Source organism: Cervus canadensis, chromosome 25, assembly GCF_019320065.1.
Source record: "Cervus canadensis isolate Bull #8, Minnesota chromosome 25, ASM1932006v1, whole genome shotgun sequence".
Classification (NCBI taxonomy): Eukaryota; Metazoa; Chordata; class Mammalia; order Artiodactyla; family Cervidae; genus Cervus; species Cervus canadensis.
In genome coordinates, this window is record NC_057410.1 from 1,682,953 (window position 1) to 1,698,929 (window position 15,977).

General features: G+C 63.9%; 1 protein-coding gene across 2 annotated transcripts in view; it reads left to right on the forward strand.

The window, feature by feature from the left end:
* Window positions 1-15,977, forward strand: part of LRP1 (LDL receptor related protein 1) — an 80,394-nt gene that overhangs the window by 47,117 nt on the left and 17,300 nt on the right. For both annotated transcript variants that reach the window (XM_043446537.1, XM_043446538.1), the window contains exons 27-52: window positions 109-353; window positions 496-627; window positions 924-1,151; window positions 1,341-1,515; window positions 1,608-1,702; window positions 1,963-2,112; window positions 2,229-2,369; window positions 2,674-2,808; window positions 4,254-4,385; window positions 4,617-4,751; window positions 4,885-5,014; window positions 5,137-5,263; window positions 5,632-5,783; window positions 5,854-5,978; window positions 6,253-6,630; window positions 7,968-8,157; window positions 12,031-12,235; window positions 12,570-12,762; window positions 13,368-13,493; window positions 13,660-13,788; window positions 14,027-14,146; window positions 14,322-14,435; window positions 14,715-14,864; window positions 14,942-15,064; window positions 15,390-15,506; window positions 15,656-15,784. In XM_043446537.1, the coding sequence (XP_043302472.1) occupies window positions 109-353; window positions 496-627; window positions 924-1,151; window positions 1,341-1,515; window positions 1,608-1,702; window positions 1,963-2,112; window positions 2,229-2,369; window positions 2,674-2,808; window positions 4,254-4,385; window positions 4,617-4,751; window positions 4,885-5,014; window positions 5,137-5,263; window positions 5,632-5,783; window positions 5,854-5,978; window positions 6,253-6,630; window positions 7,968-8,157; window positions 12,031-12,235; window positions 12,570-12,762; window positions 13,368-13,493; window positions 13,660-13,788; window positions 14,027-14,146; window positions 14,322-14,435; window positions 14,715-14,864; window positions 14,942-15,064; window positions 15,390-15,506; window positions 15,656-15,784 (4,076 nt within the window). The remainder of the gene's footprint in view (window positions 1-108; window positions 354-495; window positions 628-923; window positions 1,152-1,340; window positions 1,516-1,607; window positions 1,703-1,962; window positions 2,113-2,228; window positions 2,370-2,673; window positions 2,809-4,253; window positions 4,386-4,616; window positions 4,752-4,884; window positions 5,015-5,136; window positions 5,264-5,631; window positions 5,784-5,853; window positions 5,979-6,252; window positions 6,631-7,967; window positions 8,158-12,030; window positions 12,236-12,569; window positions 12,763-13,367; window positions 13,494-13,659; window positions 13,789-14,026; window positions 14,147-14,321; window positions 14,436-14,714; window positions 14,865-14,941; window positions 15,065-15,389; window positions 15,507-15,655; window positions 15,785-15,977) is intronic.

Below are 15,977 nucleotides of genomic sequence, written 5' to 3' on the forward strand. Positions count from 1 at the left end.
ACGGGGCACCCCGAGGGCCAGGGACGGGGATGGGGGGCCCCGGGGCCGCGTGCCCCGACGTCTCGGGTCCCCACCGGCTCCTCACTCTGCCCTGCACCACGCTCTCAGGTCAGACGCCATTTACTCTGCCCGTTACGACGGCTCCGGTCACATGGAGGTGCTTCGGGGCCACGAGTTCCTGTCGCACCCGTTTGCAGTGACGCTGTACGGAGGCGAGGTGTACTGGACGGACTGGCGGACCAACACGCTGGCCAAGGCCAACAAGTGGACAGGCCACAACGTCACCGTGGTCCAGAGGACCAACACGCAGCCCTTTGACCTGCAAGTGTACCACCCCTCTCGGCAGCCCATGGGTAAGGGCCCGGCAGGCCGCGCAGAGCCGGGGGCGGTCTGCCCCAGGGCGGCGGCAGCGACCCTGGGCCCGGAAGCGGGCGTGGGCCAGGGGAGCAAGGCCGGAAGGGTCACTCGATTGTCTTGATTTCCCCTCCCCGCCAGCTCCCAACCCCTGTGAGGCCAACGGGGGCCGGGGCCCCTGCTCCCACCTGTGTCTCATCGATTACAACCGGACCGTTTCCTGCGCCTGCCCGCACCTCATGAAGCTCCACAAGGACAATACCACCTGCTATGGTAAGGCACACCCCCAGAGCCAGGGGGACACCACGGCTGACGGGAGGAGGGCCGGGCTACCCCAGCTCCAGGTTCTGAGCAAACGTAGGCGGTCTCAGCTGGAAGGGGCCTGATGGGAGAGGCTCCAGAGACAGCCGCTGTCAGAAAAGATTGGCGCCCCGACCGGAGGGTGATGCCCAGCAGGGCCTCCCTGATCGCCAAGGGCCAGCAGCAGATAGAAGGACCCGGGAGAGTCTGGGTGGGTGGAAGGCGTGGAGGCAGGGGGCTGCCCTCAGTGACCTGCCCTGTGCCCGCAGAGTTTAAGAAGTTCCTGCTGTACGCACGTCAGATGGAGATCCGGGGTGTGGATCTGGACGCCCCCTACTACAACTACATCATCTCCTTCACGGTGCCCGACATCGACAACGTCACGGTGCTGGACTATGACGCCCGCGAGCAGCGCGTTTACTGGTCAGATGTGCGGACCCAGGCCATCAAGCGGGCCTTCATCAACGGCACCGGCGTGGAGACAGTCGTCTCTGCAGGTTCTGTCCAGGCCTCACCCCCTGGCTCCCTGGGTCCTGTTGTCCTTTCCCCGAATCCTTTCCCCCAGAGTGTTCCCATCCCCATGTCGTGATCCCTGTTCCCCCAGAAACCGGGCTGGCCCCCTCCCCCTCGAGCCCCCGACCTGTGTCCCGCAAACACCCGACCACAGCTCCCCACTGTGTCCCCAGACTTGCCAAACGCCCACGGGCTGGCTGTCGACTGGGTGTCCCGAAACCTGTTCTGGACGAGCTACGACACCAACAAGAAGCAGATCAACGTGGCCCGGCTGGACGGCTCCTTCAAGAACGCGGTGGTGCAGGGCCTGGAGCAGCCCCACGGCCTGGTCGTCCACCCTCTGCGTGGGTATGTCCTGCAGGGCCCCAGGTCGAGGGGCACGGGGTGTGGGGCGGGGGAAGAGGAGGACTCTGACTGGCCCCCTGTCCTGGCGCCCCTAGGAAGCTCTACTGGACGGACGGCGACAACATCAGCATGGCCAACATGGACGGCAGCAACCGCACCCTGCTCTTCAGTGGCCAGAGGGGCCCTGTGGGTACGAGCCCGTCCTGCGGCCCTGCAGCCCTCCCCGCTAACTCCTCCAGCCGGAGATGCTCTCAGGCTTCCTCCCTATCGCTCCTCCATCTGCCCGAGCTCCCAGCTGAGTGCTTGTTCTCACCACCCTCCCCCTCAACCACACACATACTCTGAGCCCATCCCCAGAGGTGAGATGGACCCCAGCCACTCTCTCAGGCTCCTGGCCCCCAGCCCTGGCGGGTGCTGGGCTCTCTGGCCGTGACACCCCTCTTCTTCCAGGCCTGGCGATCGACTTCCCTGAGAGCAAACTCTACTGGATCAGCTCCAAGAACCACACCATCAACCGCTGCAACCTGGACGGGAGCGGGCTGGAGGTCATCGATGCCATGCGGAACCAGCTGGGCAAGGCCACCGCCCTGGCCATCATGGGTGAGGGCCGCTGGCCTGGGAGCCAGGGGCTGGAGCAGAGCAGGCGGGGCCAGGGGGACAGGGCGGGCCTGGGGTGGGGCCTCCCCCGGGGGTCTCATCCCCTCCTGCCTCCCCAGGGGACAAGCTGTGGTGGGCAGATCAGGTGTCAGAGAAGATGGGCACGTGCAACAAGGCTGACGGCTCGGGGTCCGTGGTCCTGCGGAACAGCACCACCCTGGTGATGCACATGAAGGTCTACGATGAGAGCATCCAGCTGGGTGAGGCAGGGCCAGGGCCGGGCCAGTGGGCTGGGGTCAGAGGCCGGGGCTGTGCCAGGAGGAGCCCTGGGCAAGCGAGGGGAATGAAAACGGGTTCGGCTCTGCTCACCACCCACGGGGCCCCTTTTTCACAAGGGCCAGGGGCCCTGCAGGACTGGAGCCCTGAGCTCTGGGTACGGGTGGAGACCCCCACAAGGTCTGGGGTCAAGGGGTGACCATCCTGTCCCAAGGCATGCTCCAGCCTGACGCCGAGGTCCCGAGGAGAACCAGTAACCCTTTCTTTGTGCCTCCCACTCGCCCCCAGACCACGAGGGCACCAATCCCTGCAGCGTCAACAACGGCGACTGCTCGCAGCTCTGCCTGCCCACGTCCGAGACGACCCGGGCCTGCATGTGCACGGCCGGCTACAGCCTCCGGAGCGGCCAGCAGGCCTGCGAGGGTCAGTGCCCCCTCTGCTCCCCGCCCCTCGACCCCGGTCCTCAGCCCCTCTCAGCCACCTTCCTCTTCTCAGCGCGGGGACAGGATGAGTTCATCGCGTAGTCATCTGGGTTAGGTGCCGAGTCAGCGTCCACTGTGCTGGTCGCCGTGGGGGAGGCGGGGACAGAAGTCCCTGTCTCTGTGCTCAGCAGGCTTGACCAGAGGCGGGGGAGGGGGGGCATGAAGCGGCTCTGACTTCAGTAGGATTTTGGAGAAACAGACGTCGGAGGGGACGCCAGGGTCACTTCGTGCAGGACGTGTGCTGGGCACAGAGGATTTGAGTGTGTGGTTTGAAGGAGAAGGGACAGCATGCCAGGCGAGGGGTCCAGAGCAGTAGGACGGTGGGTGCAAGGCCCTGAGGGGCCAGCCCGAGTGGCGGGCAGGGCGTGGGGTGCATGGGTGAGGCTGTGGGGCAGGCGGGGTTCTGCAGGTTCTCAGCCAGGAGCACCTGGAAGGTGGTGTTTGGGGCAGATTAACCTGGCGGCAGAGAGCCGGCTGAGCGGTGGAGGGAGAGACCAAGGCAGTTAGACCAGTCAGGAAGCTGTTAGCCTGGGCTGGGGCTCAGCAGCGGGGTTGAAGAGAAGGGATGAAACTTGGAGCTGTTTCACAAGAACTTGCTGACTGATTTACGAGCCCGCCCCAGGACAGCATTTCCCGAAGTGCACTCCCAGGAACCTCCCTCTTTGATGTGGTCGATGTTACAGAAAGAAACACTGGGTTGAACTAAGTTTAAGTGGATTTTTTTTTTTTTTTTTTTGCTGCAGAACTTCTCAGAGCCTTGCATATGCTCATCTGCTCTGAGAATTTTCCGTGGGGAGACTCTTTAAGTGTTTGGGGTCTCCACACACTCGACCATGAATCCTTTTTTCCAGGGAGCCTTGAGCAACCAGGGCCCATTAGGGGGATTCAACTGAGGATGTGCTTTGCAAGGGGATAAAGGCAGGGGGAAACTCTAGGGGCGTGGATAGTGGCGCCTTGTAAGAAATGGGGAACTGAGGAGGCTGGCTCAGGAGCCGGGTGCCAGAGACCCAAGGGTGTGACACAGGCCAGACGGACGAGGACAAGAGGCAACTAGGGTGGAAATCTAGATTTGGGAGTCACTTGGTCCTATTGCCTCATCTAAACCTCTCCAGGTTCTCCCTAACACCTTTAGGATTGGTAAAGGGTTTGTGTGAAGCGAAAGCCTGGTCTCTGCTGCCCTCTAGCGGGCACCAGGGGGAATCACAGGTGGTTCCCTGGAGCCGGCCAGGTGACTTGACTGTCCCGTCCCCACCCAGGCCCCGAGCGAGGGTGTGTGGTCCAGGGGAGGTGTGATGGCTGGGAGGAGGTATCAGAAGGGTTTGCGGGTGATGGAGCCAAGCTTACGGAAGGCCAGCGAGGCCCGTGCGTGGTGTCCGTGTGTTTCAGGTGTGGGCTCCTTTCTCCTGTATTCTGTGCACGAGGGGATCCGGGGAATCCCACTGGACCCCAACGACAAGTCGGACGCCCTGGTCCCAGTGTCGGGGACCTCGCTGGCCGTCGGCATTGACTTCCATGCTGGTGAGCCTTGGTGGCAGGAGGAGCTGGGACATGCCTTCCCTTCGTGGTGAAGTGTTCTGGGGGTCCCGGGAGAGGTTGCCTGACCGCAGCTGCCCTGCCCTGCTACACCGTCCCAAGCCGCTGGTCTCCCCAGCTCTCGGTCACCCCTGTCTTCATCCCCTTGTGATTTTGACCCCTCCGCCTTGTCCCCTGCCTCGGTGAGCATCCCCGTGTTGGCTCCTCTGCCCCCAGAGAATGACACCATTTACTGGGTGGACATGGGCCTGAGCACCATCAGCCGGGCTAAGCGGGACCAGACGTGGCGCGAGGATGTGGTGACCAACGGCATTGGCCGCGTGGAGGGCATCGCAGTGGACTGGATCGCAGGTGAGCTCTGGGAGGGCTGAGGGGCTGCAGGAGAGGCAGAGGACGGGGGGAGTGGGGCCTCGGAAGGCTGGAGGGGACGAAGTACTCAAGTCCCCACACGCCCCCTGAGCACCGCGCCTTCCTCCCTCCACAGGCAACATCTACTGGACGGACCAGGGTTTCGACGTCATCGAAGTTGCCCGGCTCAATGGCTCTTTCCGCTACGTGGTCATCTCCCAGGGTCTGGACAAGCCCCGGGCGATCACTGTCCACCCGGAGAAGGGGTGAGGAGCGGGCTGGGCTGACCAGTCCCCACTCCTGGCTCTGGTCTGGTCCAGGCCTCTGGCCACAGGCCCGTTCTCGTCTGTGCTCTGGGGACTGACCCCTGCTTCCACCTTCACCCCAGGTACCTGTTCTGGACTGAGTGGGGCCAGTACCCGCGGATCGAGCGGTCTCGGCTGGACGGCAGTGAGCGGGTGGTGCTGGTGAACGTCAGCATCAGCTGGCCCAACGGCATCTCCGTGGACTATCAGGTCTGGGTGCAGGCTCGGCCCTGAGGCCAAGGAGCTGGACCCCGCTCTGGGGGGAGGGGCAGCTCCCCATACCCTGAGCCCTGCTCCCCACGGAATCTCATGTGACAGGCCCGTGGGTGGGAAGATACGGACCAAGGGGTCAGGGGGCCCTCTGGCCCAGGCCCCATGCAGAGTAGGGTTCCACCGCCCTGAAGATGGTCAGGGAGGTCACTCAGAAGTGGGCACTTGGAGGGAGGCCAGCAGGGCCGCGGGTCAGAGAGCGGGAGGATGTAGAGCAAGGAGGGAAGATGGTGAGGCAGGAGTGAGGGGATGCCCCGCGCTGCCGGGGACATGGGGCTGGCAGTGAGGTGGGCGCCTCTGGCCTGCAGGACGGGAAGCTATACTGGTGCGACGCCCGGACGGACAAAATCGAGCGGATCGACCTGGAGACGGGCGAGGACCGCGAGGTGGTCCTGTCCAGCAACAACATGGACATGTTCTCAGTGTCCGTGTTTGAGGAGTTCATCTACTGGAGTGACAGGTGGGCCTCTGTCCCCGCCTTCCCCGGGCCCCAGCTGACGGCCGGCTCATGGCCCCTTGCCTCCCCACAGGACTCATGCCAACGGCTCCATCAAGCGCGGGAGCAAGGACAACGCCACCGACTCCGTGCCCCTGCGGACGGGCATCGGCGTCCAGCTCAAGGACATCAAAGTCTTCAACCGGGACCGGCAGAAAGGCGAGGCTGGGGCTCTGGGCTGGGCAAGAGAGGAGCTGGGGGAGAAGTCAGACCGCAGGGCAACTTCCAGGAAAGCGTGATGAGGGAGACCCAGGGGTGGTGAGGGGAGGCTGAGGGGGTTGAGTGCCAGGGCCTGGAGAGTTGTCTGAAGCGGGGGCATGGAGGCAGAGCAGGGCGCCAACTAGAGCTTCCGCCTCAGCCGAGAGGACAGGGGCAGCCGGCCGGCCCTGCCCGCCGTGACCCCTGGCTTCCACGTGGCCGCCCCCCCCCCCAGGAACCAACGTGTGTGCGGTGGACAACGGCGGCTGCCAGCAGCTGTGCCTGTACCGGGGCAACGGGCAGCGGGCGTGCGCCTGCGCCCACGGGATGCTGGCCGAGGACGGGGCGTCGTGCCGCGAGTATGCGGGCTACCTGCTCTACTCCGAGCGCACCATCCTCAAGAGCGTCCACCTGTCCGACGAGCGCAACCTCAACGCGCCGGTGCAGCCCTTCGAGGACCCCGAGCACATGAAGAACGTCATCGCCCTGGCCTTCGACTACCGAGCGGGCACCTCCCCGGGCACCCCCAACCGCATCTTCTTCAGCGACATCCACTTTGGGAACATCCAGCAGATCAACGACGATGGCTCGGGCCGGACCACCATTGTGGAGAGTGAGCCCAGACCTCCTTTACTTCCCAGGAATTGGGGGCGGGGGTGAGGGGGAGCGCGGGGAAGGCCGGCCCAGGCTCAGGGCAGGGACGCCGCGGACACCAGCCAACCCCGCCCCTGCCCCGGATCTGAGTCCCGCCTGCCTTGGCGTCCCTGACAAACAGCCAGTGAATCACACTGCGTGTTACTGAAAGTCGCTCCCGCTGGAGTCAGAGTTGGTCCCCTCTGGTCCTCGTTCTGCCCCCGAGGTGGACAGCATGAGCCGAAGCTCGCCTCTGTAGATCTGGCTGCTCACAGAACAGGCTGCAGACACTGGGTGGGTTCAACCCCAGACCCAGGATTTTAGTCACTTGAGCCAGTTTTCTGCGCTCTCGCGGCCTCAGATTTCTCGTCTGTGCAAAGAGACAGGATGACCTGGGACGTCAGGTGGGAGAGCTCGGCTGGGCGTAGGCCACGTCGTGTGCTCCCAGAAGTGGGAGGGCCCAGAGCTTCATTCCCGGACAGCCTTTATACTCCTTGGAAAGTTCCGTTCTGTTCCACTAGTTTTCTCTGCTCTGGGCTGGGTGCCCCCGGTCCTTTGCCTCATTCACTTGTTCATACGTTCGTCACTCCTGTCCGTAAAGACCTGCCAAGCGCGTTACTGGGTGCTAGGTATGCAGGGGTGATAAAAACAGACCTGTCCTTTGAACCTCCTTGGCCGTTCTCTGCCTCACAGAGTCATGTCCCCACGTCTGTCTGAAAATGTAGTGTCCAAAGCTGAGCTCGATACTCTATAATCATAGCTTGATCTGGAGAGCCTGGCAGAGCTGTCATCTTCCTCTGGGCCATTGTTCCGGCTACAATAGTTCTATTAATGCAGCCTTCTGGCAACCACATCACCAGACAGCTTGAAGCCGCTGAAAGCCCTGAGTCTGTCTCTCTTAAACTAAGTTCTGCCACGTCTCTCTCGTCACGCTCTCGGTTCTTTAACCTGAGCTTCAGGTGTCTACCAGTCCTTCCAGTTCAGGGTCTAGAAGTTGGAGGCTCCCCAGGACAGCCCACGTGGGAGCTGATTTACTGAAATCCAGTTTGCACCCAACTTGGCAGAACTCTGGCTCCAGGGAGGCGTATCCGCAGCATAAAGCCAAATCTCGCCAGCGGTGGGGAGGCACCGGAAGAAGGGTTAGGGGGGTGGACCATGGACCGTTTGTGTGGGAAACAGAGGAGGGCCGGGGGGCGCTGAGGGCCACCCCCACACACTCCCCAGCTCCCGCACTCCCCCCGAGTACAGGCGGGTGGGTGCCCCTCTGCTCTGCCCTCTGGCCCTGTCCTGACCCATCGCTGCTCCTGTCCCCCGCAGACGTGGGCTCTGTGGAAGGCCTGGCCTATCACCGGGGCTGGGACACTCTCTACTGGACGAGCTACACCACGTCCACCATCACCCGCCACACCGTGGACCAGACCCGCCCAGGGGCCTTCGAGCGTGAGACTGTCATCACCATGTCTGGGGACGACCACCCCAGGGCCTTTGTGCTGGATGAGTGCCAGAAGTGAGTGGGGGCCCAGGGTGTGGGGAGGGGTGGACGCAGGAGGGCGGAAACTGCCCCCAGACAGACGGGGGCCGGGGATGCAGGAGCGGGAAGGTCTGGCTCTAACCTGAGCTCAGCCCCTTTCTCGCTGTGAGGCCTGGGACTGGCTGCGGGACCGCTCTGAGCTTCGGTTTCCTCATCTGTAACATAAGGACAGTACCGTCTCAGACGCCTTATCAAGGAGAGGGTGAGAAGGCTGTGGCGGCCTCTCTGGCTTGGTGATTAACTGAATCTCTTGATTCAATCATCAGAGGGCCGTGCTCAAGGCACACAGCAGGTCTCTGTATTTCTTGGTCTCCAAGTTTCAAGCAAAGTTTGTTCACCCAACATCTGTTGTGTGGAACCTTGAGCTGGGCCCGTTCCAGCCACCTAACTGGGGCGGGAGCTCACTGGTGGGAAACGGATGATGGCACAGGGCCGGGTGTGATGACCAAGGCATCACAGGGGCGGTGGGTTGGCCCAGGGCCTGCAAGTGGAAAAGCCTCGCAAGGGCAGCCTGGGGAGGGCAGAGCTTTGAGCAAGAGTGGGGGGAGGGAGGGCTCCGGGCAGGGGGGAGCCTCACGCCCAGCCCAGCTGAGGCTCCGTGGCCCGGGAGTTGGGGGGCATGCAAGCGGGCAGAGGGGACAGGCCTGAGGAAGCACAGGAGGCTGGGCTACGGTTGCAGATGGAGAATTTGGGGGGAAGCCGCTGGGGGGTGCACACCCCCAGCCTCCACCGGCTCCACCCTCCTGCAGGGGCAGCCCCGCCCCTGCCGTCACCTGGCACTCTTGGCCCACATGTGAGCAAACCTTTTTGCCCCTGAATTCTGCAGCTCTTGGAATGTTTCCCCAAAGCTTTACTAGGAAACTAAGGGACAAACAAAACCCAAAAGCAGCTACTTAGAAACAGTGAGTGCACTGAACCTAGATCCCTCACCCTGATGTAACTCACGCCCGGCCCTTGCCTGGCCCCTGCCGGGCCTGCCGGCCAGCTCGAGAGCCCTTCACGCCTCAGTCCTGTCCCGCATGTACATGGCTTATGACAGAGACCCCGTCTTCCCTGCCGTGACCCTTGGCAACTTCACCTGCCTGAGGCTGGTCCCAGGGCTCATCTGTCCTGGGCCTGGAGCCTCCACGGAAGGGCCATGCTCGGACCCCCGCCTCCTCCCATCTTCAATGCACAGTGCCCTTGCTGTGAGCCCAGGGGGTGAAGCCCTCCACTCAGCAAATGGCTTTTTTGTCTATTTTAATTTTTATTTGGCTCCGCCAGGTCTAAGTTGCTGCACTCAGGATCTATTTTCTTTTTTTAGTTGCAGCATATGGGATCTAGTTCCCTGACCAGGGATTGAACCCAGGCCCCCTGCCTGGGAAACGCAGTCTTAGCCACTGGACCGTCAGGGAAGTCCCAGCAAATGGCTTTTGAGAACCAGTGATGTGCTGAGGATCCGGCGGGGAGCAGGGTGGGTCAGCCGTGCGCCGCTGGCGTATTTGAAGTCTGTCCTAATGAGGCTGCAGGGAGCTCCATAAGTGGGTGATGAGGACCTGAGCCAGGCTGGAAATCAGGGAACGTGTCCTCAGGAAGGCCGTGTGTGAGCCAGGTCTGCGGGATAGCAGGGTGAGCTGAAGCCAGGCTGAGCACGGGGCAAAGGGCTGGACTGTGCGGGACAGGCCCTCCCTTGGCCAGAAAGAGCCAGTGCGCTGGAGGAGGTGAGGGAGCCCGCAGGGACCCAGATGGAGGGGGCCCGCGGGGACCCAGGTGGAGGGGGCGGGGCCTCTCCCAGCCAGGTGACCGCCGTCCTGGGGGCAGGATCCGTCCGCCGCGGGCAGCAGTTTGTCGTGACAAGAGGGAAGCGCTTCCCAGCATGAAGTGAACCAGACTGTACTTGAGGATGTAGGCGTCCCTGATGGGAAAGAAGATGACTCTAGCAACCGCCTGGGACGCCCGTTTTCTCTGGGGGAGGCCAGTGGGAGACGCCTCCATCCACTCCCATCCTGATTCCAAGAGCCAGCGCCCCGCCCCTTCCGCTGAGAGGGGGCCTTTCAAACCAGAGCCTTATCCTCGTGGGCTCGGAAGCAGTCAGCATCCCTAACGGAAAGCCTTTTACCTGAGCGTAGTGGCAGGGCGGGGAGACTGGGTGGGTGGGTGCGGGGGGTGGGAGGGGCGGTTGTTAAAAAGAGAGAGACCTGGAGAGGTTTGAGGGGATAAGTCTGGCTGCCGGGGACAGCTCTGCGGCCAGAACAGACAAGGGACGAGGGATGCAGGCCTGGGGTGGAGGGACGCCGAGAGCAGGTCCCGTGAGGGGCCTGGAGGGTCCAGCTTTGGTGCTGTCCAGTCGCTCCATCGCGCCTGCTCTTTGTGACCGCCCCCCCACCATGGACTGCAGCAGGCCAGGCTTCCCTGTCCTTCACCATCTCCTGGAGTTGGTTCAAGCTTATGTCCATCGAGTCAGTGATGCCATTCCACCATCTCATCCCCTGTCGCCCCCTTCTCCTCCTGCTCTCAATCTTTCCCAGCATCAGGGTCTTCCAATGAGTTAGCTCTTTGCATCAGGTGACCAGAGTATTGGAGCTTCAGCTTCAATATCAGTCCTGCCAATGAACAGTCAGTCAGGACTGATTTCCTTTAGGATGGACTGGTTTGATTTCCTTGCAATTCAAGTGGCTTTGATGTAGCTCATGCTAAGTCGCTTCAGTCATGTCCGGCTCTTGGTGACCCCGTGGACTGTAGCTTGGGGAGACATAGGCTCCTCTGCCCGTAGGATTCTCCAGGCAAGAATACTGGAGTGGGTTGCCGTGCCCTCCTCCGGGGAATCTTCCTGACCCGGGGATCGAACCTGGATCTCTTCTGTCTGCTGCACTGGCAGGCAGGTTCTTTACCACTGGGGCCTCCTGGGAAGCCCTGGTGTAGCTCCGTGCTTCTCAAACTCCAGGGTGGGTGAGGGTGGCCCGGGGAGCCCTGGAAGCTCTGGTTCCTCAGCCTCCCTCCTTCCTAACTGCGTGTGCACCTGGGACAAAGACCGAGGAATCACCATCCACTGCAGGTGGCCTGAGGACCACGGTGTCACACCCAGCGCAGTGCCTGACCGGCCCTGAGGTCTTCCACACCCACCTCCAGGGCCTTACCACCACCCCGCCCCCTAGAGAAGCACAGCATGGCTGGCCATTCCCATCACCTCCTATACCGAGAGGAAACCGAGGCTCGGGGGGCCAAGAGAAAAAGAAAAAAAAAGGGGCTAAGAGGCATGTTCAGGGGCAGAGTTGGGACTCAGATCCCAAATGTACACAGGCCTTAAGTTATGGAGGAGGTGATTCTCGGGAACTTGGTGGTAAAACCCACGTTTTACCAGGTCCCAGGACCTGGGACACACTGGACACCCAGAGGTCTTCAGGATGCCAGGAGAAGAGAAAAACAAAGAAAAAAATAATAGAAAATCCTCACATAGCACACACAACTGTCGTTTAATCCTCAAATCACTCCACGGAGCAGATAGTGTTAATAGTACTATTCATTCCTATTTCATAGAGCAGAAAAATTAGTTACAGAGGGGGTAAGTAGCTTGCGAAGGTTCCTGGCAGCCAGGATCAGAATCCCAGAGCCCACTGTCTCAGTAAAGGCAGGTGCAGACACAGGAGCGCTTGTATGTGTGTGTGCACGCACACCGAGGCTGGCTGTGTAACCGTCCTTCCCGGGCACCGCGGCCATGGCTTTGGTGGCCTGAGGCCGCCTGTGGTGCTGGGGCCCCGTTCACATGCTGGCGGACCTCCGGGTCTGGCTTGTCTGCACGCCCTCGCCTGGGCTCACTGCGGCCGGCTCCCTGGCTTCGAGTCCTGATCTCTGCGGCCTCTCTCCCCACAGCCTGATGTTCTGGACCAACTGGAATGAGCAGCACCCCAGCATCATGCGGGCAGCCCTGTCAGGGGCCAACGTCCTGACCCTCATCGAGAAGGACATCCGCACCCCCAACGGCCTGGCCATCGACCACCGGGCCGAGAAGCTCTACTTCTCCGACGCCACCCTGGACAAGATCGAGCGGTGCGAGTATGACGGCTCCCATCGCTACGTGAGTCTCCAGGGCGGCCGGGACGGGTGGCAGGAGGGGGCCGACACCGGGAGACTGCCGGGCAGCCGGGGAGGACACTGCCCAGGCCCAGAGCAGGAGGAAGGGAGGCCGCCCGGCGCAGCGGGAAGGGCCGGGAGGGTGTGGGGCGTCCTGACCTCGCCGCTTAGCATCCTCGACCTTCCTGGTTTGGCGTCCTCGGCAGCTGAATGAGGGAGGTGATGGCCGTCCTCTGCAGACCCTCCCGTTGTGTGACTGTGTCTGGGGAGCCGGGCCGCTGGTCCCCGGAGCAGGGGCGAGAGCCGTACCTCTGACGATGCTGAGGGTGTCTCCACAGGTGATCCTGAAGTCGGAGCCGGTCCATCCCTTCGGGTTGGCTGTGTACGGGGAGCACATCTTCTGGACCGACTGGGTGCGGCGGGCCGTGCAGCGGGCCAACAAGTACGTGGGCAGCGACATGAAGCTGCTGCGCGTGGACATCCCCCAGCAGCCCATGGGCATCATCGCCGTGGCCAATGACACCAACAGCTGTGAGTGGGGCCGCTGCCACCTGCCTTGCCCCCGTGCCCACTGTGCCAGCGTGCACACACACACACACACACACACACACACACACACACACACACACGCATATACAGCTGGTCCGATCCACGTCTCTGGACGCACCCAGCACATGGTACGGTCATTGTTCCCACGCAGAACCACACAGACCTGCTGGAACCTGACCCCGCGCCTGTCCCAGGCGCTGCCTGCCCCACCCACCGTCTGCGTGCACGGGCACAGACGTGGTCTCACACTGGCTTGACAGCGAGGGTCCCCTGCACAGATCTGCAGCTTTCTCAGCCTCTCACACATTCTTCACACACGCCCTGGGGACCCCACCACACACGTGACCTCGGGGCTCCTTAGATTTCCCCAGGGCACGGCCCACCTAGGAGCACACACGCCCTCAAGCTCAGGCCCCCCCCGAATGCTCCTACCCGGCCGTCCCATCGCAGCCCCCGGGACAGCTGTGAGCCACCGTGTCACAGGCGGTGCCGGGAAGCTCAGCAGAGCTGGGCAGTTGGGGGCGGGGGTGCTCCGTGTGTGCCCCCGGGAGGACACCCCGGCCCACTCTCCTGCACCCCCGCCTCAGGCGAGCTCTCCCCCTGCCGCATCAACAACGGGGGCTGCCAGGACCTGTGTCTGCTCACGCACCAAGGCCACGTCAACTGCTCCTGCCGCGGCGGCCGCATCCTCCAGGACGACTTCACCTGCCAGGGTGAGAGGGGGGCCCTGGGCGCAGACGGGAACCGTCTCACCCCAGACGCTGCAACAGCCCCAGCCCCACCAACAACCCGGCCCCCCGAAGCCTCAGTTCATGGGGGGGCGGAGGGGGTACAGGCGCCCAGGCCCCGGCTCAGGAGACCCCTCGCCTCCCTCCCCAGCGGTGAACTCCTCGTGCCGCGCACAAGACGAGTTCGCGTGTGCGAACGGCGAGTGCATCAACTTCAGCCTGACGTGCGACGGCGTCTCCCACTGCAAAGACAAGTCTGACGAGAAGCCGTCCTACTGCAGTAAGGGCCCCCGCCCGCACCCCCAGGGCCCCGCCTCCCGAGTCAGCAGCCTCAGTCCCCACCGGGTGGGGTGTGGGGGTGAGAGGAGCAAAGCCCCCGCCGTCCCCGCATCCCCGAGAAAAAGTGTGGGGAGCTCGTGAAGGGGAGAACCACCGTGAGACCCGTGCCAGGCCCGCAGCAGGGTCTCGTCGGAGGCAGCCCCCAGCCGCTGCTCACCGCGGCCTGCTCCCGCCTGCAGACACCCGCCGCTGCAAGAAGACCTTCCGCCAGTGCAACAACGGGCGCTGTGTGTCCAACATGCTATGGTGCAACGGGGCGGACGACTGCGGGGACGGCTCCGACGAGGTTCCCTGCAACAGTGAGTGCGACCCGGGCCAGGCGCAGACCCTCCCCACCCTGCCCCGGCTGAGCTGTGCTCCCTGGGATTCTGGTTCAGGGCACGGTCTGGTGGCCCCGGGCAGGCGCTCTGGGCCGGGCGGTCTGGCCCGCACGGGGAGGCCCCTGGCTGATGGCTCGGGCGGGCGCTGTTGCAGAGACGGCCTGCGGCGCGGGCGAGTTCCGCTGCCGGGACGGCACCTGCGTCGGGAACTCCAGCCGCTGCAACCAGTTCGTGGACTGTGAGGACGCCTCGGACGAGATGAACTGCAGTGAGTGACGCCCCGTCCCGGCCCTCTGGACCCGGCTCCTCTCCGCCTTCCCTCGGGGCCCCCGGGGCGGACTCGGTCCCCACCCTGCCCGCCCCAGCCCTGGGCTCCCCTGGGACTCAGGTAGGGGCAGGGCGTGGGAAGCGTGGACTGGGCGCATCCAGCGAAAGACACAGGGCCCCACTTTCTAAAACACGTGAAGGCACCGCGCGGGCCGGCAGCTCTGCGGGGAGGGTGTTGGGCGGGGATCCCGGTGCCACCCCTCCTCCCCGGCCCTGCCAGGCGCCACCGACTGCAGCAGCTACTTCCGCCTGGGGGTGAAGGGCGTGCGCTTCCAGCCCTGCGAGCGGACCTCCCTCTGCTACGCGCCCAGCTGGGTGTGCGACGGCGCCAACGACTGCGGGGACTACAGCGACGAGCGGGACTGCCCAGGTCCGCCCGGCGGGCAGGTGTGCAGCGGGCGGCGGACCCCCGCGGAGGCCGTGCCCTCACGCCTGCCTCGCCCCCAGGTGTGAAGCGCCCCAGGTGCCCCCTGAACTACTTCGCCTGCCCCAGCGGCCGCTGCATCCCCATGAGCTGGACGTGTGACAAGGAGGACGACTGTGAACACGGCGAGGATGAGACCCACTGCAGTGAGTGACCACGGGCCCCTCCCGGGCCCGGCACCCAAGGGCCCGCGGGGGCTGGGGCCTCACCGTCCCGCTGGGGCTCTGTCCAGGCCCCGTCCTCTTGACGCGCACGCGGGAAATGCCCTCCTTGGAGAGGGGCACCCAGGGCCTCACCCCGTGCGTCCCAGCCAGACCCTCAGGCTCTGAGACGGGGCCGTCTCTCCACTCCTGCTGAGTGCCCCTAGCGGTGCCATGAGCATCCCCCATCCGTCCTGTGGCATCCGTCTGCCTGACTGTGAGCCCCCCACCCCTTCCCCGTCTAACTGTGACCTCCGTCCGACTGCCCCAGACAAGTTCTGCTCCGAGGCCCAGTTTGAGTGCCAGAACCATCGCTGCATCTCCAAGCAGTGGCTCTGTGACGGCAGCGACGACTGTGGGGATGGCTCGGACGAGGCAGCTCACTGCGGTGAGGCGGGGGCGGGGGTCAGGGTGGGGAGGTGGCCCCGGGAGGGACAGACGCCCCCAACACACACACAGACCCCACCGGGCCACGGCACAGCAGCGGGGGCGTCTCCCCAGCCGCTGCGTCTCAGCCTCTCCCTGTTCCCCCGGCAGAAGGCAAAACGTGCGGCCCCAGCTCCTTCTCCTGCCCTGGCACCCACGTCTGTGTCCCCGAGCGCTGGCTCTGTGACGGGGACAAGGACTGCGCTGACGGCGCCGACGAGAGCGTCGCGGCAGGCTGCTGTGAGTGGCGGGGCCCCGAGGAGCGGGGCGGGCGGTGCGTGGCCACGGGCCCGCTTTGCAGAAGGGGAGACCGAGGCCCAGGAGAGGAAGAGGTCACTCGGGCAGCGGTGGCAGAGCTCTGTCCTCGGTCCGGGCGCCCAGACGCCCCGTCCAGAGCTCTGCGTGCCCTGCCGCCCCCACCACAGGAGGGTCG